Source organism: Hirundo rustica, chromosome 7, assembly GCF_015227805.2.
Source record: "Hirundo rustica isolate bHirRus1 chromosome 7, bHirRus1.pri.v3, whole genome shotgun sequence".
Taxonomy (NCBI): Eukaryota; Metazoa; Chordata; class Aves; order Passeriformes; family Hirundinidae; genus Hirundo; species Hirundo rustica.
Window position 1 is genome coordinate 36,493,545 of NC_053456.1, and position 26,083 is coordinate 36,519,627.

General features: G+C 44.5%; 1 protein-coding gene and 1 long non-coding RNA gene across 2 annotated transcripts in view; one reads left to right on the forward strand and one right to left on the reverse strand.

Annotated features, from left to right (window-relative positions):
* Window positions 1–26,083, reverse strand: part of IQCA1 (IQ motif containing with AAA domain 1) — a 96,693-nt gene that overhangs the window by 60,428 nt on the left and 10,182 nt on the right. Inside the window, exons 2-6 of the mRNA XM_040070228.1 lie at window positions 25,170–25,494; window positions 22,114–22,227; window positions 20,073–20,258; window positions 19,288–19,359; window positions 7,360–7,532 (exon numbers count right to left, since the gene is read on the reverse strand). Of these exons, the coding sequence (XP_039926162.1) occupies window positions 7,360–7,532; window positions 19,288–19,359; window positions 20,073–20,258; window positions 22,114–22,227; window positions 25,170–25,494 (870 nt within the window). The remainder of the gene's footprint in view (window positions 1–7,359; window positions 7,533–19,287; window positions 19,360–20,072; window positions 20,259–22,113; window positions 22,228–25,169; window positions 25,495–26,083) is intronic.
* Window positions 9,475–12,183, forward strand: LOC120755395 (uncharacterized). The gene is made up of 3 exons (XR_005701755.2): window positions 9,475–9,552; window positions 9,737–10,001; window positions 10,405–12,183. It is a non-coding gene; the product is annotated as an uncharacterized LOC120755395 (long non-coding RNA).

Genomic DNA, 26,083 nt, shown 5'->3' on the forward strand with positions numbered 1-26,083 from the left:
TTTCATTCCTTAGAAATCTGGATAGTTGAATGAGCAAAATCCAGGATTGCAAAGAGCCCTTTGCACGTGTTTTCAATCACTGCACAGAGGTGGCAATCATAAATCCAAGTGTCGAACTGGAAAGACAACGTATCTCGGAGTTTGTGGTGATTTAGAAAGCAGAACTGGTGATCTTATCAATGCCTCTCTGGAGGTGTGACACCAGGGTTCAAGTGGCCTTGCTGTTTCAGATACGTGCCACCAAGATTTATCTGTGTGTGGGAAATGGATGAATCCAGGGGCTTCCGGCTGGTGCCCCCCAAAGCCGTGGAGCCGCCTCCATTAATGTCAGCACACTCGTAAATTCCCAGCTTGCACCGAAGGAGGCAACTTCTGCCACTGCACAGAAGCTTCCAGAGGTGTCCCTTGCCTCCTGTAAATCCATGGACACCCAGTAAAGCTGATTAACTGCAGGTGGACTTCATAACAGCCGTCCCTCCTTTGGAATTAGAGAGGTTCACACTTCTAAAAAGATGACAGCCTGGTGTTCCGAGAAGCAAGGAAGGCCCGAAGGGTTTTATTTGCTGTTGTTTCGTTTTAAATGGCTGTCAGGTCAGGTTGTTGGTTCCAATCGATGGGAACACAGGTCGCAGAGCTGTTGGCCCCACTCTCCCCTGTCATAAACAAACAATTCTCTTGTTTCTGATAACTTATTTTCCCTCTATTAAAGGAACCCGGTGGGTTATTTGCTTTGGTTCCCTCCTCCCCTGAGCCAGTAGTGCATTTGCATTCCATTCCCTTGCTCCCTCCAGCCCTAAAGATGCCTGCCAAAATTAGTCAACAGATAACCACTCAGTGGAAGCTTATAAGAACGTGTTAGGAAAGGCTTGAACATTACCCATTAATGTTTACAGCTCCTAATTATGTTAATTAATCAGTCTTGGAGGTTGTCTGAGCCGGGAGCCCAAAGGCAGGATTTCAGTTCCCACAGATGTGCTTTAAGTCTCTGCCATGGCTGCTTGCAGCGAGGAGCTCAGCACGCTCTGCCTGCCAGGATATTTATGCTGGGTCCTGGACAGGCTTTGCTAGGTTGTTCCTGCTGGATTTTGAAACTCCCAGCATCTGGGAGTAGGCTGAGCCATGTTCAGGGAGAGGGATGTTAAATGGAAGCTGTCCCTGCAGAAATGCCTTTTGGCAGGGGAGAGAGGCACTCAGAGAGCACTCTGCACCAGCACTGATTATAGGGATACAGAGATTACTGCCTTGGCAAAACCTGGGATTGCTGGCTCTGTCCAAAAACAGAGTTGAAATTACTGAAAGAAAAAAACCCCCCAGATGTTGCCCCTTCTAATAATGTTTCTTTACTTTTGCAGGAATATCAAGGGTTTGGGCAGAGGACACCCAAGGTTGTGCCATCCTCTTTCAGAGCTTCATTTCCATAATTCAGAGCTTGTCTTCACTCTCCTGAGGAAAATCAGATTTGGATAAGAGACACAACCCTGCAGAGCGATTCAGAAGGAGAATCTCCTTGTTTTGTGCTATTCCCCTCAGAATTTGGTTTGTGTAAACTGCACAAAGTACAAGAGGGGAGGTGAAGATATATTCAACTCCAGATGAGAACAGGAGAAAATGTGGTGCAGGTACAGGTCTCTTTCTAATTTAGTTCAGGTGACCCTCATCTGGTGGAATTAGCAGACAGCCGCTTATTTATCCCCATATCCTGATTTTTTTACCATGAGCTCACAGCTGCTCCTAGCTGGTAACTTCTGCTCCTGAGTGGAATGTCAAGTGCAAGTGGTCTGTGAGCGTGTGACAATCCTTTAATGATGACAGGGAAAACAAATAATGACAATTGTCATTAGGTGAAAAGAGGATGGTTCTTCACCCATCCACAGATGGCTCTTGTGGGCAGCAGCTCCTCTCTGTGCTGAATATCAAGCACCAAATACCAGAGAGGCGTTTTTTGGGTAGGTTCCTGTTATAGTTTTGTTGGAATTCTAGAATTCCAACAGGTTCCTACAGCAGGAATGCCCCTGCAGGAGTGGCAGAGAAGAAGGGAATGGCTTTTCCAGACTGACAGGGCATTGTATGGAAAGAGACCTGTGATCAAGGGGCTGGTGATGTTCCAAGGATCTTCAGGCTGGCGCTTGCTCTTGGACAACTGTCTGCTGGAGTGGCTCATGGCCCCCAACCCGGTTTGTAAGCAACTTTCCCATCAGCTGTTCCATGAGTGGCTGCCATATTGTGTGGAGGCTGCAATGCATGCTCCTGGCTTGCTTGGAAAGCACTGCTGGCAGGCTGAGGTGAGCCAGATGGGAATGCAGAGCAACGCGAGCCCGGATGGATTCGGAGCCGCGATTGCTCGGAACCAGAGCGGAGGGGGTGCTGCTGTTGGCACAGCTGAGGTGCCATCCCTCCATGTCCTGTTGGCCAGCTTCACTCCTGATGGATTGCCTGGCAGCTTCACCACTGACTCCATAAAAGCAGAGTGGACGGAGTGTGAAATGTGATACGGGCAGTGCCTGACTCGAATGAACACTTTCCCTGTTCTGTGGGGTTTCAGAGCAAAAACCTCTCTCTCCATTCATCTCCCTCCTGCCTCCCCCTTCCCCATCCCCTGCTGCCCAGGGAGCCCAAAGAACAGGACTATTGGCAGTAAACTCAGCCCCACAAAACAGGCTGGGGAAAAAAGGGAAATGTAACACCATCACTTCCTATTTCTTTCTCTTTCCCTCTGCATCAAAGCCCGGGCTGGCTGTCAGGAATGTTCAAAATGGATAAATAAAGCGCAGGAACCCCCCCTGCTTCAGGAGGAGTCTCATTCACTCACCATGAAGCTTGGCCAGTTCCTTTTCTGACAGTATTCGAGTCAGCAGGCAGAGCAAGAAGATCATTCAAAGCTAATCAGTAAAGTGTAAACCTATTATGAAAGGACATTTACCCCTCGCCGCCTCCTCCCTCCCGAAAACCAATCCCCAAATCTGTGGGAATAACACACAGCCTCCATAAAAGTTGCTATTACTTAGATCCCCTGTTATTAGGTCAGCGATGCCACTGATGAAATGCTCCCCAGAGCTCCGAGCGATGGCGGATAAATCCTGCAAGAAATTCATGGAGTAATTTGTTACAGCTCGAGGGCATGAGGCACATCACAGCAGAGCCCGTGCATGAGGCTCTCCCCTGTGATTCTGGAGGCCATCTCTGGTAATAAAAACCTCATCTTGATTTCTCATCCTTTGTATTGATTTCTGTCAGAGAAGACTTGTCTTAGACAAAGATACTGCTGTATTCCTCTGGATAATAAAGGGATCCTTCCCCCCTTTTCTGCCCATCCCTTTTTGAAATTCATTTTAGGGATGACTCTAACAAGACTCGTTATTTGGGAACTGGTTTATTCACAGTGGGTAAAGAGTTGAGAAGATGATGACTGGCTTTGCATATTCAGTGCAAAACTCTAAATGTAAAGTTAGAGAAAAATGGGTTTGGTTTGGAACAGTAAAAGAAATTGAGCCTAAAACCCCAGCTCTGCTGTATCTTAATATGAAACTGTTATTAATTGAATGGATGGAATGTGTGGGACTCAAGTGATTACCATCCAGACTCAGATCTATATTATCATAGCAACTGCTAATTTTGGATCATTTGTACACTTGCTCTATGAACTCTCTTGGAAAAAAAAATAAAAGAAAGGCAGGTCTGTAGCTAAACTGCATGATGCCTCTTCACAAAGCTTTCAAAAACAATTATCTTTCTTTTCTAGCATGGCTGGACAAGGCCACATGGAAGGCTGCAAGGCTTTATGTGAATAATTTGCAAGCCAAAAAAGAGCAGCTCCACAGAAGTCAGCCCAGGTAAACTGAAGGATGGACGGTAAGGCTGAAAAATGCAATGTTACATCAAAATTATTTCATCTTCTCTGCAGCAGGATTGATTTAAGCAACTGGAACAATTTCATTTAGTCTATTCCTTTGGGTTTTGCTTTCCATGGCATTTTTATAACCTCTCTTCCTAAGAAGCTGGTTTGGGTCTTGAAATGACTGGAACCGTTCCCTTGTGCAACGAAAGTGATAAATATTTACAGCAGTTCTTACAAGTTGAGAAATTTAATACGTGCTCATTGCTTTTGTAATCTAAGAGTAACTGTGCTGAAAGACAATACCTGCTAATTGTATTTTTTATCACGGTCTTTCCAGAGTGAAGGATAAAATTTGGAAGTTTGGGTTTATTTTCTACTCCACACCGCAAAATCTATTCAAAAGAATCTTTGTTCCCCTTTATCTCTTTATGTAATGGACTATGGAAAATGGTAAACTCTGTCAAAAAGCCTCGTTGAAGAATAATTTACAAGCTACATTTAGCTGTTGATCTCGCAGACTGGCTTAGGGGAGAGCCAAAATATATCCTGGCAGGTAATAATTAATGCAAACCTTGACACTTCAGGCTTGGCCCTCTCTTGAACAGGACACAGCTCCCAGTTCTCTGGCAGGAAAGCCTGGCTCTGCAGGAGGCACACACACTCCCCTTGTGGAGAAATACGCTGAATTTTTTGTTGTTTTCAAACGTATTTTGGATGCCAGTGAATGTGTCTGTGGGGAAAGCGATTGTGGTCACTTAGACAGAGGCCTGCTGTGAAGAGCAGGACTGCAGGCAGCTTGCTCTGATTCCTCTCGGCTCCGTAAATCACCACCTCACTCAGCCAGATTCAAATGAACTCCAGCTTTGGGCCACGTCCAGCCTGTGCTGGAGCTGATGGCAGCTCTCCCACTGCCTTCACTGGGGGCAGAATTTCATCTGCTAAATCACCAAAAGAGCTTTTATCAATGAGAGCTGTCTGGTCTTGGCTGAACCGTGCACTACTGATTTTTAGGGATCATGACAGACAGTTCATCTGAAAGGGAAGAGTAACAGGGAGTATGATGGGGCTTGGAGCAGCCTGGCCTAGTGGAAACTGTCCCTGCCCATGGCAGGGGTGGAATGAGATGAGCTTTAAGGTCCCTTCCAGCCCAAAGCATTCTGGGCTTCTCTGATCAAACACTGACTGCAACAAGTGTGTCACTGTCCCTCTGCTAGCAATGACCCTGCTCTCAGGCAGACCAGGAATTGCACATCTTGAGGAAAAAAGCAGTTTTAATCAGACCATTTTGATAACAGTTTGAAAACAGTTAATTATTAAAATACAGTATTGCTTCAGATGGGTGGGTAACTGTACAAGGCTGGAAGGGCACTGTTTTCTCACCCTGTCTCAAATGCAGCAGAGCAAGTCTGACTCGAGGCTTATCTCTAAGCACCCCGTGGGTGTATCTTACTCCCATCTCATATAATCCCTTGCTCAGGATTATCCATAAAGCTATCCAAGATCAGTCAATGCAGCACTTACATTCCAACACCTGCTTTAATCTTTGTTAATTTTCAAATCTAGATGAGATTCAAGGCCACTGAGCCTGACTAGGCAGACCAGAAAAGGGTCGCTAAGGAACCCTTGTAGCTTGTTTAATCAGGTAGTCACACGCTGGGCTACTGATGGTGTGGCTCTAGCCTTGAGTCTCACCTAAAGTTGAGATATAAATGTAGTAAGAAGCCCCATTCCGCTTGTAAGGGCTACAAAAAGAAAGCTCAGCACTTTACATTCCACCTTAGACAGGCACGTGAGCCTGAGGGCTCCCCTGCATTAGGCAGCAGGAGTTTTGATGAACTGCCCTCTCAGCCATCCCTCTCCACCTCCCTCCACTGAACCGTGGCTTCAGCCTCCTCAAATGATCCTTTGGATGGCTCAGGCTGCTGGTTGGCTCTGCTGTTAAGCGTCTCTGTGGACCGGATTTAACTTTTAATAGTGTCTCCTAATGTCTTTAAAGAGGTTTATGGCTCAGCCTGGTTCTCTGGGACATTGCCTGTTCCCTGCTAATCTGCTACAGAAACATTGCCATTGGTTCCTGCAGTATTTCAGGGAGTTCTCCCCCAGCTCCCCAGCCAAGTTAATTGGACACGATTGACCTGTAGTAGAGAAGGACTATTAGGTGAGGAATATTAAGCAAAGGGAATAAGATCTTTCTGTGCCTCAGAACATGCTGGGCGCTGTGGGGAATGGCAGGAAATGGCAGCTCAAGGAGTGTGCAGAGCAGGCCCTGGGAGAGGGTTGATTTAGGGAACGGGAAAGTGCTTTGTAATAACTGAGGTTTGTAAAACCAGCAGCTCTTTTTAAAGGAGAGTAAAAATATGCTGGAGTCTTGAGAGTCTATAAGAGGCAAAAGTGCAAGAAAGAAGAGAAATAGGTTGTGGCAGACCTGTGAGAGTGCCGGCTTTGATCCTTCTTTCTTTTTTAACAAACACTTCACATTGAAGGAGTCAGGGAACAAACAGGGCAGGATTTCATCAGAATGCATTTGTGTTTCCAACTGGAAACTGCACGCTGAGGGCAAGTCCAGTACCCTGAGCAAACACTGAATGATTAATGGACATGACACTGGTCCACAAGACAAATACGATCCCTGTAACATCACTGAGCCGCTCAAGACACAAAATCACTTTTCAGAGCAGCTTTATGCAGAGCAAAAAAAAAAACCTTGCTGTCAAATCCTGCAAGTTTTGGTTGCTGCTTCCCAATTTAATTTTACACACTAATCCTCTGGGTGGAGCAAATCCCATAAAATTATAAAACCAGCCTATATTCCTTAGGACAAGAGTTTCCACTGTCAGAATTGCCACTCTCAGAACTTCTTTGGCTGAAGTAAACTTCCTGAGAGAAGCAGAGGTGTCAGCACCGGGTTTAAAACTGTGTAAGTATGTGCTTAACTCTACTGAGACGTGAAGTTCACTGAGATCAGCAGCACTGCTCGAGTAAAGTTACATTTGGAGGAGTGGCTCAAAGGTCAGGCCTCAAGAACAAAAGTGCTTCAGATTCATGTGGGCTGCTGGATAACACCTGCAGCAGGATGGCAGTCCCAGTGACGTGATGTGATTTGCTATGGCAAATAATGGTACTTCCATCTCATGGAAGAGCGAGTTCTCTCTCTTAAACCTTATGTATTTCAGACAGGGAGAAAAGTCATGGCTCCTGAAGTTTAGAGTGTGCTGCTCATAATTCCAAAGACTGAGCCCAAGGTAATGAGCAAAGTGAAGGTGTCCCACTCGAGTGTTTGTGGACGTGATCACAGGCAGAGACTGAAGAAGCACCTCTGACCCCTGCCAGGAGCAATGCCTGCTCTGGTCTCCCCAGTCAGGAATCCTCCAGCTCAGGATTTAGGCTTTGCAGCTGGTGCAGAACTAACTCCTCATTTGGGACTGGCACCACTGCCTTCAAGATGGATTTTGCAGTTTGTAGGAACTCAAAATCAGGCTGTTTGGGGCAAATGGACTGATTAATGGGTAAGTGTTTCTGCTCACCGGCACTCGAGGAAGCACTGGGTGATCTGGTCCTGGAGGGTTTCCTTGATGTGGGGCCCCTCTGTTTTCCTCAGCTCCTGCCTGAAGGATAAGTCCTCTCTTTTCTGGACTTCACCTTGCAGGAGATTTGCTTTCTGCAAATAGCTCATTGCCTCCAAGTCAGGAGGCAGGCTCTGAAAACGAGAGGAGAAAATAAAAAGTATGAATGAAAAGAAACTTAGTATTTACTGGAATGCCAGGTTGACAGTGAATCTGAGCTTAAGCCTTAATTTACTTGCAGGAAGCCAGGAAAGAAAAAAAACCCTGTGCTCATAAAAAGTGCCTGGATGCATACAATAGTCTATTGTTGGTATTTCAGCATTAATTAACAACATTGCAACGTACAAAAACAACCTCTGCAGCGTGGGATCCTGGCATCTCAGTGAGACAGGTGAGAAAGCTGCTGTTCTGCAAATGCCAGCTTTATCCGTGTCAGAAGGGTGCCAGAGAATTTTTTAATTGAATTTTCAAATGTCTGGACTTCCCATTGATGCTTTTAATTAGCCAGTATTGTTTTGAATTTGCTCACTGCAATTTTTATATGCACTGCTTGGTCAGTCGTTTCCTGGTATTTTGTTGCAGCTGGTCAGACTCCTTTAGGAAATCAACTTCCCTTGAGGAACAACAACAACAAAAAAGGAATAAACACCACCCCCCCACCCCCCCCCAGCTCCAAATCACTGTAACAAAAATCACAGCTCCCCAAGTTTCCCATGATTTGATAACCTTGGAAAGAAGGGCTTCTCAGCCAGTTTCAAGTCTTAGAATAATTTCTGCTCTGTGATTGATTTTACACATGTAGTGTGAGGGGGAAAAATGAAAGTCTTTCTGGTATTTAAATACAGAAGTATGAAAATCCCCATCTGTGTGGGTGGGCTGAAACTTTGCATTTTTCAGCTTGCAATCAATGATAAAGTTAAGATGTTCCCAGTGTTTTATGGCACCTTACACCTTATAAGTGTAGAGAAAAATCTACTTTAAAAATTACCTTGTAAACTAGCGTTGTGGTTTTAGGTTTGGGTTTTTTTAAATTCAATGAATAATTTGTTTTCTTCATGTACTTGGGAATTATTAATCATATTGTCTGATGGTGTATGGCAAATTTAAGAAAGGAAAAGAGGAGAAAATAAGACAACCTGGTTTTGTAGTATGATTTTATTCCTTCTCTTAGTTAGTTACTGACATAGGTGGCAGCACATGTGAACAAAAGCTTGGTTTGCATGGAAAAAAACCCCAATATAAATTTGCTCTGGCTTTTTGACTTCAAAACATATAGAAATTGTCCTTAACTGGCACATCTCAGACTAATTCCGTGATGCATTCTCCTTGCTCTGGTGATGTATTTTCTGGTGTGCTCCACGTCCCAATTCCAGAGGCCTCCCGCAAAGACAAAAAGCTCTGTCAAAGCTTTGGCCAGCTCATATTTAAGATCTGTTATTCCTTGTTTTTCCAAGCTTCCACCAGGTTCCAAAAATCACTAATAAGTGCCAAGCAAATTTGGTTTCAGCGAGCACCCAGAGGGATCCCAGAGTGTCCAAAGCAAGCACAGAGGCCCCATTCAGGAAAGCAATTTACTGCCTCCCCTGCATCTGGGATGTGTGACTCGCACTGTGCCGCAGGAATCGGTCAAGGCCACCAGGGAGAAAATATTCAGGAGGAAATAAGAGCAGCAGTGTGGTTTTGAAAGGTGGCTGCACATGTTCCCTTCCTGAATGCGTGACCCCAAGCGCTGCCTTTTACCCTGAGATGTTACCTTTGCTCAATGCCCAGTTTTCAGGGAAGTCGAGTGTTTCCAATCTTCCCCCTCACCAGCACCTATTTATAAGTACAGCTACTATTAACAGTGTTTATTTGTATATCACCATTGTCTGCCATGCTGATGTTAAATGAAACCCAGGACAGCCAGATGTGATGCTGCTCTCTCAAGGGCTTGTTTGGAAACCAGAGGAGCCCCCACAAAGCCGCTTTTCCAGACTGAGATCCAAAACCAACTCCTTTGTCTCCCTACAGCAGTCCTGAGGGGATTCCTGAGAAATTCCCATCAGATGGGCATGAGGATACCTGCAGCTTTAGGGAGGCTCATCTGTGGCTGATGGAGAGAGACAGGCTCGTCTCCAGCACAGCCTGAAACATTTGAAGGTGAAATGTCACCAGGTGAGCAGTACACTGGGGCTGGGAAGGGTCAGCTTCTGCACCACCTGAACTGCTGCATGCATGATCCCTCCCTTCTCCTGCTCAGGCTCTGGCACTCACCTGACCCTGCAGTGAACCAGCTCAGCTCCCTAAAAAGTGGAAAATAATCCCTTTTGTCTTTTCATCTCCTCCAAACCTCCTCAAGTTACTCATTTCCCACTATCACAATGTGGATCAGCCAGCCAAGGAGCAGCTGAGGGCCGGTGCCACAGCAAGGGAAGCGTGGGACAGTGAGACCAGACCTACGTGGGGAGCAGCAGCACAGGCAGCAGAGCTCCTCCCTGCCAGCCCAGAACCTTTGCAGCTCCTCTGAGCTGCTCTCCACTGCATCTTGAGGGACCTTGGATCACCAGCTCCTCCCACCGTGAATTTATTCAGCCTCCCTTTCACCAGTCCCAAAGCCAGACAAGGTAAGAGCAGTTTGAACTGGCAAGGAGGTGCCAACGTAAGATCAGCAGTAGGAAATTCTTATCTCTAAAAAGTGAATTGCTACAGCCCATATCTACACTTGAGCCCAGAGTCATGAAGCTGCTGTGGACACAGTCCAAGTAGCTCTGAACCAGCTGGCTCAGATGCCGATAACAACAAGGCCGTGGGATATGTTCTGGTTGGCAAGACCCAGCCGAGCCCTGAGTAAATATTTGTGCAGCTCCCTGTCTGAGCACCATTCAGTTATCAATGCATCTGCTGATAGGAGTTTATGAGCTGTACTCAGCACCAGGGCTGAAGTACAGACATAAACCTGCAGAACAACTTATGAGAAGCTCTCTTGTATTTACCTTTTTTTTTTTTTTTTTAAATTTTCTTTTCCAGAGTTTGTTTCACTACAAGAAAACAGAAGAAATGAGAATTCAAGACTCCAGCCATTCCCCTTCAGTATTTCCCTAAAGAAGGGCATGAAAGAGAACAGGGAAAGTTGATAAGGCTGTATTCTCCTCTTTTCCCCCCAGTCCTCCTGATTCCTTGTTTGGCAGTAACACGCTCCAGCTGTGATGGGCAAGGGGGGCACGAAATGAAGAGCACAGCTGGCTGTGATAAATGAGGCCTGAAGGACTCAGGGCTGGCTAATGTGGAACATCCACAGCGTGCCCTGCTCATGAGGGAAGAGCAGGAGGCCAGCACGTGTCAGGAATGTAAGGCTGGCTCCTGTTCTGGGAGAGGAGAACAAGGAGAAAATCACTGAACTGGCAGTGAGGACATCATGAATGTACAGCTGGCTTGATTTTCTGTTCTGTCACTTTGAAATCAATGCAGTCGTGTAAACAAAAAATGAGTGGACTTGAGGAAAACAAGGATGAGGAGACATCGGAAGAATTTATGTGGGCTAACAAGTGAAATGGGGACTATCTTAAAAACAGCTTCCTTGGACTACAAGGACTGAGCCAAGCGTGTGGATGCTCAAGGAAATGAATTAATTTATAAAGTAGGGAGGGAATAAGGAGATGAATTAGACAAAACTAAGTCTGGAAGGGAATTTAAACCAGAACCTTATATAGACACTGGAGCAGCAGGAGGTGCTGAAGAGATGTTACAAAATGTCCAGAGGATGGAACTGTCAGTTCTCTACCATTTGTCAAGAATTTTCATAGAGAACGCTTTTCTTCTGTCAAGTAAATTATGATATAAAATGTTTTAGACTGTTAAAACACTTGAAAAAAAGAAAATAAGCTATGAATAGCGTAGGTGATACCTTCCAGCTTTGCAGCTGAAGAAAGCTGCTCTGTAAAACTTGTTTTATTTTGTCCACAGTGTTCTTGACCTAATCACAGAAGTATGTGTCACCCTAAACCTCACCAGCTTCAGAGTTTAACACATTCCTTACCCTGTCTCAGGAATGAGGAGCCAGCTGCACAACCTGGGGCCTTGTGTTCATCTTCAGGTGCTCTTGGGCCTTCAAAAGGAGACAGAATCTCTCTAACAGTCCTGATAGAGGTTCTGTTCTCTTGTCAGTGAGCAGAACTCAGAAGAAAACAGGTCTGAAAAAGCTTTGACCACCTGAAGATGGAACAGGAAGTGAAAAGGCTGGAAAATGCCAAGAGAGAGGATGAATTCCCACAGCTCCAGCAGGAATGCTTCCCTGCTGGCCAGCCTGTGACCTGTGCCTTAAAGTATCATGGAAGAGCTTCCCATGTCTCCACATGGCTCTTGTGGAGCTCTGAAATAATCCTGAGTGTGCTTCCACAGCCCTTAATGTGCATGGAAGGAAGACAAAAGCCAATTTATTTCTAACATCCCTTCTCTCAGCGCCTCTAATGTTCCTGCTTCTGAATCAAAGGGAGGCATTCTTCAGGAAGATGCTAATAAATAGCTTTTCCTTGGGGGAAGAAGCATTTTCCCATCTCTAAGAAATTTCTCTGGCCATGTGAAATTCAAATTTGTTAGCTTGCCCTACAAACAGCAACTCATTTAGAAACAAATTACAAATATTAGATGGAGACAGTGAACTTGATAATGCAATGCTGCCACATCAGTTGTAGAATAATGCATCTTAATGAAGGCTTCCCATGTGAATAAACCATTATATTTACAAGCTTTTCACAGTTAATGACCCAGAACTGGATAACGAAACTCACATTTTTAGTGTGGTCCTCTGTCAGCAAAAGTATACATATTAATAATTGATGTTGCTGTAAAAATAGGACATAATATGAAGATTCCTGAGTTTGTGGGAAAATAGGACTACATGGTCCATTAACTTAAAAGGCTTATCTAATGTTTGATGGGCTTTGTCTTTAAAATCCTTGTTTAAATTAATAAGGCAAAATGGACATTTGTCTAAAGGAGAATTTTATTCCAACTCATCAGTCATGAGTGTGCTAATAAGATTCTCCTGTTCTGTTCTTTACTCGTTCCCCAAAAGAATTTAGGTTTTAAGGGAAGGGGACAATGCACCAGTAGAAGGGAGAAGGTATTTCCCACACCTCCCAGGTAAGTCAGTGGGATGAAGGACCGTGTGGGTGGACTGGAGAACCTCCCATTTGGAGACAGGGTGAGGGAGCTGGGGATGTTCAGCCGGGAGAAGAGAAGGTTGTGTGGAAACCTCAGAGCCCCTTCCAGTGTCTGAAGGGGTTACATTGGACCTGGAGAGGGCCTGGAGTGACAGGACAAGGGGGAATGGCTTCAAACTGACCGAGTAGGTTTAGATTGGATATTAGGAAGGAATTCTTCCCTGTGAGGGTGGGGAGGCTGTGGCACAGGGTGTGGCTGCCCCTGGACCCCTGGAAGTGTCCAAGGCCAGGTTGGATGGAGCCTGGAGCACCTTGGGCTAGTGGAAGGTGTCCCAGCCCATGGCAGAGTGTGGGACTGGATGATCTCTAAAGCCCATTTAACCAAAGCACTCCCCGATTCCACAAAACTGTGTCCATTTTCCCTTCCCAATCCGGGACTTGGATTGCCCAGATCCCTTTCCTGGCTGGAAAGCCCTGCCTTAGTGCTGAGTCAGCTCTCCAGCAGAGCCTTTATTGTTCATTATAAAGCACTTGGAGGTGTGCAGGCTGGCTGAGCACACTCGGGGCTGCTCTTCCTCACAGAGGAGGAGGAGGAGGAGGCCCTGCTGTGGAACTAACTGCTCCTCAATTGTTCCATTATGAGGGAAAGAGGCTTGGTGGCGGCGAAATAAATACATTTCATTTCACTCCACGTCAGAAGGCTAACGTCCCTATTATGCCTGAGAGGTAGATTTACTGCAGCTTTTATTGCTGGGTACTTAATTTAGGACAGCTTCTTGTCGTAGGCCTGGAACAGCAGAGCCGAAGCACATGCTCCGTGGTTTTATGGGGCTTCAGGAAATGTTCTGCCACAGCCAGCATTGCCCGTACTTGTAAGGTTTCAAAAGATGGAAACGCTGCAGTTGTAGAGCATATTTTTCAGTACATTTACACTTCGCTTCTCTGGGGGAGAAGCTTTATTCCCAAATATTTTTACAGTAAGTGGTTGTAATAGTCACTTATTTTAACCAGTAGTGAAAGTGAAATTATTTTTTATATACATTTGGATTACACAGGCATGTAGACTAAAATAATTTACAATCAGAGCAGCTGGGGTCCTGATCTTTACTTACAACCATTAGTCTTCAGGTGGAAGGTGTCCCTGCCCATGGCAAGGGGTGGAATGAGATCATCTTTAAGATCTCTTCCAACCCAAATCATTCTGTGATTCTATGATATGATTCTACTGAATTTTGAACTGTGTTCCAAACTGCATTTAAAAGTCTGCTATAGGATTGAGCTATGTCCTTGCTTTATTTCCTCAACATAATCTGTCTGGCTGAGGGAAGAATAGATTTTAAAGAGGTCTCTCATCTTGTGAATCATAAAATCAAGCAATGGTTTGGGTTGGAAGCAACCTTAAAGCCCATCCAGTTCCAACCCCCCAAATGAAAATTGTATTAATAGAGGCTCCATGGTACACAAATGGTGATAGCCACATCAATTATATGGCTGAATTCCTAAATTAGGCACACAAAAAAAAAAGAAGGAACAAGTAAGCAAAATATATTGCATTCATTAAAGCTTCCCTACTCTCTGACTCACTCCAATGGCTTTGCCAATTAAAGTAATTGTCATATGCGTTCAAACAAAGCATTTGTAGTAAGAGGCCTTGTTTAAAAAATACTGAAAATGGTTGGTTTAGAGATTTATATAATACATATTTAGAAATATATTTACATGTAACACCTTTTAGGAAGATAAAAGAAAATTTGAAGTGGACAAAAGGTTTACATTCAGGGCCAGATGAGTTTATATAATTCTGGTGATGTTTATTTCTGGTATGATACCTGGGCACGCTGCTGTACTTGGACTAAACATGGCAAGCATGTTTTGGGCTCTGAAAGGCAGTGATTTCATTGTTAGTGTGACTGCAGCCAATGAAAGCCAAATTATTTTGCAGGCTTCTTTCTTCCCAGAATCCTTCTGTTTCAAAAATAAGCAGGCTTAAAATTTCTATTGAAAACAGGACAGATTAGTTATCGCTGCTGAGATGTGAAATAACAGAGGACTTTGTGCTGACACCCAAGCAAGCAAAAGTCATTTTAATCTTAAGCTTGGCAAAACCAGGCCTGATCTGCACCACTGCTGTAGCTGCCCACTTTCAAGAGCTGATGAAATATTTTAAATTTCACTTGATGGAGTTTGTAGTTTGTTAAATCCTGTATAATATTTATTTAGCCATAGTCTATAATGTTTACACAGAAAGCTATTCTGGGAAATGCTGATTTTTTTTTTTTTTTTTTTTTTCTGACTGGATGAAATGAATTATATTTATCAGGAATTCAGAGAAGGAGGAATGTTTGGCAGACTGTTTTCTCATATATAAATAAAGTGCTAACAAAAAAAAACCATGCCTAAATTAGGGTATGCTTAAAAGAGGTAAGAAGGAGAGAACAGCTTTTTATTTAACACCACACAGATCCTTTCATGTGAAAAGGATTATGGAATGGTTTGGGTTGAAAGGCATCTTAAAGCTCATCTTGTTTCATCCCCTGCCAGGGCAGGGACACCTTCCACTATCGCGGGTTGCTCCAAGCCCCATCCAGGCTGGCCTTGGATATGGAGGAAGGAAGGATGTTGGAAATACCACATAAGGCAATCACAGAACAGCAGGTATTGCACCACTGACTCTTTGGGAAGGGCTGGAATTTCAGCATAGAGCTGTGTAAGTGTAAATTCGCAGCTGTGAGACCCTAAACTGGGGTTTGGCTTCTCCTGCAATATCTTGGAAGTCTGATATTCCAAGAGATGTGGTTTTTTCTGAGGCCTTTCAGGAGCAGCTGAATCTGGTGTGGTGATGTGTGATGAGGAGAACCTGATGCTCCAGCGAGAAGCCACAGTGGCTCCAGGTGGCTCATGCATCCTGCTGAACTGTGTCCATTTGAGAGAAAGGACATAAAGAACCATGGGGCTTTGACATAAAGAACCAGGGGAATTTCTTAAGCTATGGAATGTTTACTTTTCTAAAGGGATTGGTTCCTGTGCTGCTGGGATTGCAGTTCCACTGATGAAAATGGAAGGAGGGGCTGTTCTGAGTCAGCCCAGCCCAGGGTGAAGAGGCTTGGGGGAAAATGTATCAGAGTACTGCAGGTGGAGAGAGGGGCTTGTCTTTCTGTATTCTTTTTTTCCTGGATTCCTCTAATTCCTGCTCAGCAGGTTTAGGGAAGGTAGCTTGATCCGCTCTGGGTGGTGCAGAAACAACAAAATTCTCAGGAGGTTCAACAACAACTTTTACTTGCCAACGTTGGAACATCCTGACAAAATAAGGCAGGTGGCAAACTTTAACTTCTGTAGACAACAGAGGACTTAGCAAAGCATTAACTGGAAATTTTTGGTCTGGCTTCCAGAATATTTTGAGAAGAAGGTAGAACTGGACCTGGAGCAGTGCCCAGCACAGGGGAGGCATCACCTCCCCAGTCCTGCTGGCCACATTAGTCCTGTGACAGGCCAGGTGCCCTCGGCCATCTGGGTACATGCTGGCTCCCTGTTCTTCCCACCTAACTGCTTTAAGCCAACTGTTTCTCCGGTCCCCAACGTCCTCCTACCCTCTCATAAATCAGTCTGATGGCAAACTGCTTATCCTAACGTTGTAGGTTAAACCCAGCCTTTCCTCTTTCCAGCAGCCTGTGCTCTGAGATTATAAGCATAACTTCCTGCAGGAGAGTGCTGAGGGTGGATCCAGGACCAGAGACACAGCAGTTGCCAAAAGCCAGGTCACACACCCAGCTGCGCTGAGCTCTGCAGCAAAATTAAACAATCATAACCTTTTAGTGACAGGGAATCTATAAATGCCAGAAGAACAGAGCAGTTTAAAAACCTGGTGCGTTAAATGGAGCTGGGATGGCAAAACAGAGCAAGGAAACGCGGCTTTGCTCAGACATCACGTGTGTGTTTTCCGACAGCTCCATGTGTTTTCTTGCCACATCAGTGTGGTTTAAACACAACCCAGTGCCTGGAGCAGTGGCTCTGGTGGTTGTACTGGAGCTAGCAGTAAACAGCCCCGTGGCAGGAATGTGAGGAAGATCAGGAAGCAGCTCAGGATACAGTTATCAAGATATATGTGCTCTTAGGAGGCTTGCTTCTCTTCACAAATTAAACTGGGACTGCAAAGTGTGATTTATCAGGGCTTTGGAGAACGTGTGCTGAGCGAATCATGCTGTTTCTGCAATTAGGCTTTAATAAATAATAATAATAATAATAATGAGGCTTTACTTTTGAGCCAAGAAAAATCTCTCTGCCATAGACTTGCTCTCTGTCATCAGGCAAAAGATGAAATAGAATCGAATTCCAGAAAAGATACATAATTTTTTTGTGAAGCAGGGAGAGAGTAAAGAAAATAGCACTGAATTAAGCAGAAGAATGGGCAGTTCTTGGATTTGACACTTATTTTCCTATTTTGTAGGCCAACACAACTGAATTTTCCCAAAAATCTTTTACACAGAACTTCAAATGGATCAGCTCTTTGTGCAAAGCAGTCTTTGTCTAAAAGTAACACAGACATTTTTTTTTTTAAAGCCCTAATTATAAGAGAAATTATATTTATTGCAACAAAGGCCGAGTCTCCTTTGGGATGGACTTGGAGTAATGGATGGTTGGGTCTTCTAATTTATCTAAGTCGTGCAGCATTAGAAAAGCAAATTCAACATATTTACACATGAAGATCTGTGGTCATTTTTTAGAGGGCTGACGTGATCATACATCAAAGGGACTTGACCTTTGGAGCTCCCTGCCTATCTATCAGTGGGAACCAATGTGTGCTTCCTTTGGAGACCAGGGAAGGGAATGCAGCATGGAAAGGAAAAGGCAACAGAAAACCCCTGGAAAGATGAACGGATTTTTTTTTTTTTTTTTTTTAGATTTTATTAAGAGTTATCAATTTTTTTCCCCCCCACATGCTTTGATTATAAACTTGATAAAGAGCAATGAGTCAGAGTGCAGAGGAGCAAACATCAATTCTCTTGCTTTTAAATGGAGGTCAGGAACTGAATGCGCTCGATGTGTTTGGTTTTAATTCCCTTCATCCCTCTGATGATATAGATTACATTATGCTCCCCATAAACCAGGCTGTTCACATCCTAATTACCAGTTCCTCCCACAATGGCCACCATGAAATGAGGGCTTGGCTGTGAACCCTCAGATAACTGATGCCAGATTTAGATTTCCTTCCTAAGGACTCGACAGAAACGTCATGGGATTTGACAGGAAACAATCCCTTCTTCTGCAAAAGGTGCCATTTCTAACTCATTTTCAGTACATCCCAAGCATTCGGGTCTGCACTAGTTAAAATCTCAGGGAATTTTGTTTTAAACAGAGACAGAATTGGCACCAAGGTTCTGTTAGCAGCTAGAGACCAGCAGATGCTAAAGGCAGTAATCCCTAAGGTGTTGCCTGTATTTAACATGGCAAAGCTTAGGCAAATGTACATTTTCCTTCCTAAAGGTAAGGTATTAATGTTATTTTTAACTGATGTGAGATGTATTCTCTAGGCACAATCAGTTTTCAGAACCCTATGAAGCAGCTAAGGGCAATTTCTTTGCTGGGCAAGAAAATCCCCCAAGCTGCCTGGGAAAAGCAGAAAGCATGTTTTAAATCAAAACTAAATTATTAGTTTATAAATTGATCACTTAAGAACTGTAGAACATGGAAGCATAAATAAACTTAACAAATGCAGAGCTGTGCTGAATGTTTCTGTGATGTGCTGCTGCTTCAGTAGAACTTTACTAGAGCTTGGTACAAGGGCTGTGCTACTGCAGCTGGACTTGAGTGAGGCTTGACACCTGTTAGTGCCACCAAAAACTTGGAGGGGGGGGCAAAAAAATGTCAACAGTAAAGAATTTATCTTATTTTTCGGGTGTTTGTTGCAAGGAAGGGGGTGGGAGGAGCAGATTCCTTGTGGAAGGGGTGCTTTAACTTTCTTCTTTCACTCCTGTGCAATTTAACTGGCCATGGGCAGATGTTCACTTCCCTGTGCCTCTGCAGTGTGATGTGAGGAAGATTTTGATGGTTCTTACATGGACTTAGAGAATATTGATGGATTAATATTCCAGTTCTTAGGTTTCTCTTCCCTGCTCTTGACATACACAGGCAGTGGCTACAAAGCAGTGGGAGAAGGGGATTTTGCTTCTTCAATTTAATATTAGGAAGAATTAATTATTTTAGCCCACCGTAAGGGCTGTCAAGCATTGGAACAGGCTGCCCAGTCAAGTGGTAGACTCACCATCCCTGGAAGTGTTCAAAAAATGTGTCAGGTGCCACTTGGGGACATGGGTTGGGCTTGGCAGTGCTGGGTTAATGCTTGGACTTGATGATTTTAGGGGGCTTTTCCAACCTTCATGAATTCTACTCCAGACATAAGACAGCTCACCAGTCTTGAAATCATGACTGAAAAGCTGAATAATAAAAATTTCCTTGCTGATCACGCCTAGGTCAAATTCCCTGGAAACCCAGGGCAAATTCTCCACAGCCAGTTTCCACATCTGCCACACACATTGGAGAATGTATAGACAGCACAAACCCATTCAGCAGAAGACAAATTGTGCTACTCCTGTGCCATTTATCATTCCAGTTGAATTCTGTATTCCTTGGAGACTCCTTTTAAAATAGGAGGAATCGTAGAAATTAATTTCTCCTCTTGGGCTGGATTATAAAAGCCTGAAGAACAAACAGAATGTGGCATTTTATGTTCTCGAGGCTCAGCCTCACTTACCATGCCCAGAAATATCATTTCCTCCTCTCTCAGTTTCTCTGTTTTCTTGCGCTGGCTGTACCCACGCCAAACCTGGATTGTAAACAAAACTCTAATGAGATAAATGGGCCTTGGTACAGCTTCCTTTTCTGGGGCAGACACAGGAAAAAACAAATAGAGGAAGGAAAGGCACAATATACAATTGAAACTATTGCTTTTTAACAGGTTGCCATCTGCTATTTTTTTTTAAAACAAATTCTGAGGTTTGTTATCCCCTCATGCTGCTCTGGGTGGCTTCTAAAAGCTGTCACTGCTTCACGAAGCTTAGACAGAAGATTTAGACTGAGCTCCTGCTCTCGTCAGGCTGAATTGTCTGAATTATTCATGTGCAAGAACTCTTTGTGGAATTTAGCACTGACCTCCCTCTGTCCTTTTTTCTAGATATGGAATGAACCCTTCCCCTGGAGATCACAGAAAAAGGCATGAATTCAGAGACGCATCGAATTCCAAGCAGAGGCCAGAAAGAGCAACTGAGGTCATAAAAATCAGAATGGAAAAACAACATGTAAGTTGCAAAGTCATCCTGCATTGCCAGTGCAGGACTGGTTCCATTGATCTTACATCTAGGGCCCCGTCTCATTTTTTAAAGAGGTTTAAATGATGTATTTCACCTTGCTGGACAGCCTAAAAAGGATCATTTCAGAAAGCTTCCCATCCTGTGAGCCGTGTTTCTGTCTACAGCTGCTCTCCTGACCAAAACACTGTCATTTGGCTTTGCCAGAATTGTTGCTACACAAGGAACTCACCTTTTGAATGCAAGTGGCAGCATCATCTGGACTTTTACCGGTCTCTTGCTTCTCTTTTTGACTTTGTCTTTTCTCCTCGAGGTAAATTCTCTTCATGAATGCCGCTCGAGCGCGGCCCTGGCGAGCCCGTTCTGCCACCTGGATCACTTTAATGCCTTCTTCAAGTGTCATGGCCGTGACAGGTTCCTTCAACAGCACAGCCACAAAAAGGAACGAACAAAGGGAAGTTATGTTTTGTTAATTGCCTGCCTCAGTTAGAAAACAATATCTTAGGAAACAAAGAGCAGGGACTCCTGTTGATGTGTGATGAGGAAAACCTGCTTTGTTGGGAAGCCACAGTGGCTCGCGCAGTCCTGCCAAACTGGATCCATTTGAACAAAAAGACGCAACCATGGGGCTTTGTCCTTCTAAAAGGAGATTTTCTCAGGCTGTGGAATGTTTTCCTTTCCTTTTCTGAAGAGAGGGTTTCGGGATGTGCTGCTGGGATCGCAGTTCTTTCAATGAAAATGGAAGGAGGGACTGCTCTGAGTCAGAGGGGAAAAATGGATCAGAACAAAAGGGATTCCCCCTTCTCACTCCTGGGAACCCTCATGCTCCCCACAGAAAAGCCAAATTAGTGTCCTTTCTTGAGTGTCCTCCCAACTGGAGGCAGCTCATATTTAATTATTATATAGATATTGGGTGGCAATTACTTTTGGCAGGGGTTTCTAGGACAGAATTACATAGAATGGATTTCCTGAACAGAATCACACAAACGATGTGCAGAGCAGATTCCTGAGATGAACTCCACTGGTTCTGATTTATGTCGGACTGCTCCTAAACAGCACTGCCACGGCCACTGGAGATTTCCAGCTGGTTTCACAGCAGCCAGGATTTCCTGAGAGGATGAGGTGCAGGAGTGCTGACAACCCTGCAGCAATCCCAGTGGTGAGGGAGCTGGAAGTGCAGCACAGGACACTGGATTTACACCGGGTGAGGTTGTTCCATTGCTGTTTCTTGAATCCTCTGTAGCAGCCTGCCAAGGGAGAGCTGGACCCTGCCAGAGCACGGTGCTCTGCCTGAGCTGGCTGCTCCCTGGACAACCTCATCCCTAATGGATGCCATGCTGGAAAGGGGCAAGAGCAGAACTCTGGGAAGCAAAAAGGCTCCAGGATAAACTGTGCTGAAACAGGATCTCCCCAGAGCAACAGGCGAGCAGAGAGCTCATCCAGAGCTGTCCTGTGGCCCAGCAAAGCTTCTAGCAAGGAAGCCTGTGCTCTGTCTCTGCAGTCTGCCTGGAGCTGTTTCCACCCCTGGGGACTTTCCCTCTGTTATTTTGTGGGATCAACAGGCACAATCACGGCTGCAGAATTCAGGGCAGCAGTGTGACTAAGTGGGCCATCAGCACTGTCTCTTATGGCTACAACATCCATGAATCCAAGTTATCCAGGCATGTAGGCACAGTTGTTTACTTCCAGGGGTCGACATGCCACTCCCAAAAGGTCAAAAGTATATCAAATCCAGAGCAGCCTTCACTGCAGCACTGGTGTACTTGTCTGTAATGACTTTTGCTCTGCCAAAACTCAATTTTCTGCTCCTTCCAGCAGCTGCAGCTCTGTAGCTGCACGGGGGAAGCTGCACTCCTTGTTCAGAGGTTACAAACAAGTGAATGCCAACAGTTGTGCTGACCTGAACTCCAAGTTCTGCCTGCTCCAGTGAGGAATCCCGGGCCAGGACAGCTTGGTTTCAGTAGTACTAATTACATGATGAGGGTTAGTTAGACAAATAAAGCACTGACTTGGCCAAAGTGCTGCTCTTTCCGACACTCTCACACACAGAAAGCAGAGCAGGATCATTTCAGGCTTACCCAGACTTGAGATTTGACTGGATATTATTTGACAGGGAAATCTAAGGTTTCTTTCTGCTTGTGCCTTATCTGTAAACACATTTTTACTTCCTCACTGCTGCAAAAGCACTTCTCACTTCAGTGTCTCGTGTTCAGACACATGTGGCTGTAAACCAAACAAATCAAATATGATACGTGGGTATGGGGTGCATTTACCTGTTCTAGCAAACCAGCGTTCAGCAAAATTTCATGCAGGTATTCCTCCCTCTCCTGCAGGATTCTCAGGTTTTCTTTAATGAAATACTTTGGGATGGGTATTTCTATGTCTTCCTGGAGGAAGAAAGTCAGGAGATGCTTTTTAGGACTGTATTTAAATCACATTACTGATTAATTGAACACCTTTACAAAACAATAAAATAAGGACAGAGGTTGTTGAATATTTTTTGAGTATCGGGGAATTTGACCTTTGTAACAGCTGCTGTTACTTTTCAATTACTTTAGGCCTAATTCAACAAAAACAAATAAATCAACCGAGTTTGTGAACCATGCGAGCCCAGAAATTTTTCTTCTTATAATGGCTCAATTATATTATCAAATTGCTAAAATATTTGGCAGGGTTGCTAGAAATTTAAACATGATTTCCACCCAGCTGAATACCTTTAGTTGTGTGATCATCCCACTTCTTGTTTTAATCAACATGAAAAATAGATCTGTTCTCTTGCCATTTTTTTTCCATTGTAAGGAACCAAAGCATGATTCTAGGGTTTTTAATAAGTATTTTGAGCTGTAGACAAACTGTCTGCCTGTGACTGTGGTATCCCAGACACTTCTTAAAATCAGACATGACCACAAGTGCCTGTCTTAAGTGATTTCCGTAATTAAAAAGATATAAATGATTTACATTTCTCCCAGTTCCATTCCCCATTCCCTCAGCTGCCCACTGAGGGACATCCCTACCATGACACCACAAGAAAGCTTCCAAGTCAGGCTGTGCTTATGATTTTATCAGCGCAGAGGTCTGGTCTGATAAAGTTTCTAAATATTTATCTTGCTAAGCTCCCTGTTTGCACCTTCCAACAACCCTTGGCTGTTGATAGAAATGGTTACATGCTGTACTCTGAGTGCAAATCACTCTGGGAGGATTAAAATCTGGAGGAATAAGAACTCAGGGGTTTGTCAGGACACCCTCATGTAGGATGAGAAGATTTTTAGGCTGCCAGGGAGCAGAATCAGTGTAGGAGTATCTCTGATGTCTCACCTGGCCTTTAATTCCAAGTGATTCTGGATTGTGACTTTTGCTGACTGGAAAAAAAAGAGGTCAAAGCCCCAGTGCCAGGGCTGGATGGGGTGGGGAGCCTGCTGCTCTTCATAATTTCCTTTTGGGGCCCAGCACTGAAATTCAGGCTTGGGATGTTTAACCTCATGTCAAATTCGTGGCTTTTTAGCTACTCCCAGCGCCACACGGGATTTGTGGATCCAAATACCTTCACAATTACCCCAGGAAATGGAGCGACTGGATGCTGGAAGCTAACTGCACAAAAAACACGTGGTACAGAACTGGAGAAACAGGAAAGCTTGGCCTTGCAGTGACATAGTACAAAACAGGCAATATCATCACATAAAATATAAAATGTTGTGTCCTCTGCCTTCAGCCCTGCAGGATTTTAGCACTGATAATAAAGGGAAAGGAATGACTGGATATATCCATTCTGTACAGATCCTTTGAGAAACAGGAGTTTTTTGTCCAGTAATTTTGTTCTGTTACCAAGAATATTTTAATATTTTATTAGAAAGAACACCCCATAAATCCATATTCTTATCTAGTATGGAAAATGTTTTCTTTGAAAAAAAAACCCCACGAAATCTCCTCAGTGACTGATTTCTTTTGTGCTAAGTAGGTATGTTATGCCTTCTTAAAATTAAGGTGTGGTTGCAGGAATTTAAATTTATGCTTGTTTTTGAGAAGATGTCAGGCAAGACTTCTCAGACTTGCCAACTTTTTGCTGCAGAAGGATTTAGTGCTGAGTCATGAAAACAGCAGTGCTAAGGATTTCAAAATATGATTGGAAGGATTATTTTCCCTGGAGATCTGTTTATACTCTCAGATTAAAATAGTTTAAAACAGTGATTGATGTTGAAGGTAAAGGGCTGGTGGAAATTCCTGGCAATTCCTATCCTAAATTTGCAGTTGTGCAGTGGCAAACAGAAGAACGTTTGCAGATCTCAGAATGATGCTATAATGATATCGGGCAATTTATCTCGGAGCTGGGATCCTAAAAAAGCAGGAATTTCACTGGTTTTAGCAAAGCAGCGGTACCTGAACGTGACAATAGATGGAGCTGTCTGCGAGAGAAGGAGCCACCTCTGCCAGCTCATTTTTCCTACGGCTTTTAAAGCACAGCTTCCACGCTTTGCCTCACTGTCTTATTCACGGTGCTGATTTCGCTGTGCCACGAAGGGCAGGCTAAGGTGGACTCTGCTTATCAGTGGCCCATTTTCTATCTCACCCTACATTAAAATCTGGCAGAGTCAAGTTCCTGACACTTCACAGCAAAGCTGTGAAGTTATTACTGACAGAGTAGGTTTAGATTGGCTATTGGGAAGGAATTGTCCCCTGTGAGGGTGCTGAGGCCCTGGCACAGGGTACCCAGAGAAGCTGTGGCTGCCCCTGGATCCTGGGAAGTGTCCAAGGCCAGGATGGATGGGGCTTGGAACACCCTGGGATAATGGAAGGTGTCCCTGCCCATGGCAGCCCAGGGACTGGATGGGCTTTAAAGGTTCTTTCCACCCCAAACCATTCTGGGATTCCATGAATATAAGTTCATGTTGTAATGTGGAATCATGGAACGGGTCAAATTGAAAGGGTCACCCGGTTGCACCTCCCTGCTCCCAGGCAAAGACTCCCCTCCCTTGATGAGAAAGGCGAGTGCCATCGGATGCCAGCATTCCTGGCACTGCACAGGCCATTCCACTGTCAAAACCCCCAAAATTAGGATGGTGACACCAGCTGGAGAGCCATCTGTTTCTCTCAATATTGCTGCTTTCAACTAGAAGTGTCAGAAGAAAATAACTTGTACCCCAGAATTCCTCACTAGATGTCCCAAAGCCCTGAAATCTTTTGTGATCAGCCTGGGACTAGGTGTTACCTTTCCCCTGCCCTCTGCATGGAAGATCACGCCTGTGGGCTGTGAAAAACGTGGAAGTTTCCTGGTGAGCAAATACAAATAAACCCATCTTTCCTATGAATTAGCTCACAATCGAGGTAGCCCTACCGGGACACGCTTTAGCTCCATCAGGATGCCATCCATGTAGGGGCACTCGGACTTCTCCAGGGCCACCATCTCTTTCTTGATCTCCAGGATGCGGCCCATGACCCCGTCCAGCGCCTGCCGCACCGCCGCCCGCTTCTGCTGGTGGATGAGGTGATCGTGGGCCGCCTCCAGGTTCCGGAAGATTTCCAGGTACTGGACGTAGGCAGTGGCCAGCATCTTCATCACTTTCTCACGGTCCTCCTCTGGCTGGAGGAACTCCTCTCTCTCTCTCTGGAGCATGGTGTCCAGCTCTCTCTGGGTGTCTGCCCACATCCTGATGTAAGTGCTGGTTGGAAAGAGGAGACTGTGGTCAACCTGACGTGAAAGCCAGGGCTGTGTGGGTGTGGACTTCTCACAAAGCAAGGCTGGAAGTGCGAGCCATTACATTTATAAGGAGATTTTTAACTACAAAGTGTTTTGAAAACCATTAGCAGAAGTTTCTGGGTTTGTTTTAAAAAGAGGAATCTTAAAATGCTGTTTTATTAAAACAAGCTTTAAAGTTCAAAGCTTTTCGGCTTCATTCTAAAACGCTTGAAGCATCCTTCAAGTGCTTCAAGTTACAACCCCCAACAGTGCCAGGAGTTTTATTCAGCTGTGCTAATTGAGAAGATGGTTTAATTGAAAAGATGTCTCCCTCCAATGCCTTTTCATAGGGGAAAGACTATTTGAGGCTCCACATTTTTGGGATGAGGACCAATTCATGTTTCTAAAGCTGTTCTGCCTTTCTGAAGTGGTTGCCTGGAGTTAACTGCAGGGTAAGGGCGGGGTTGGTGCCAATGCTGGAGTGAAGCTGTGGGCCCTAATTCAAATGTGAGGTGAGGAAAATAATTTGATTTATTTCTATGGTAGCAACTGTTGCACTCCAAGGAATTGCT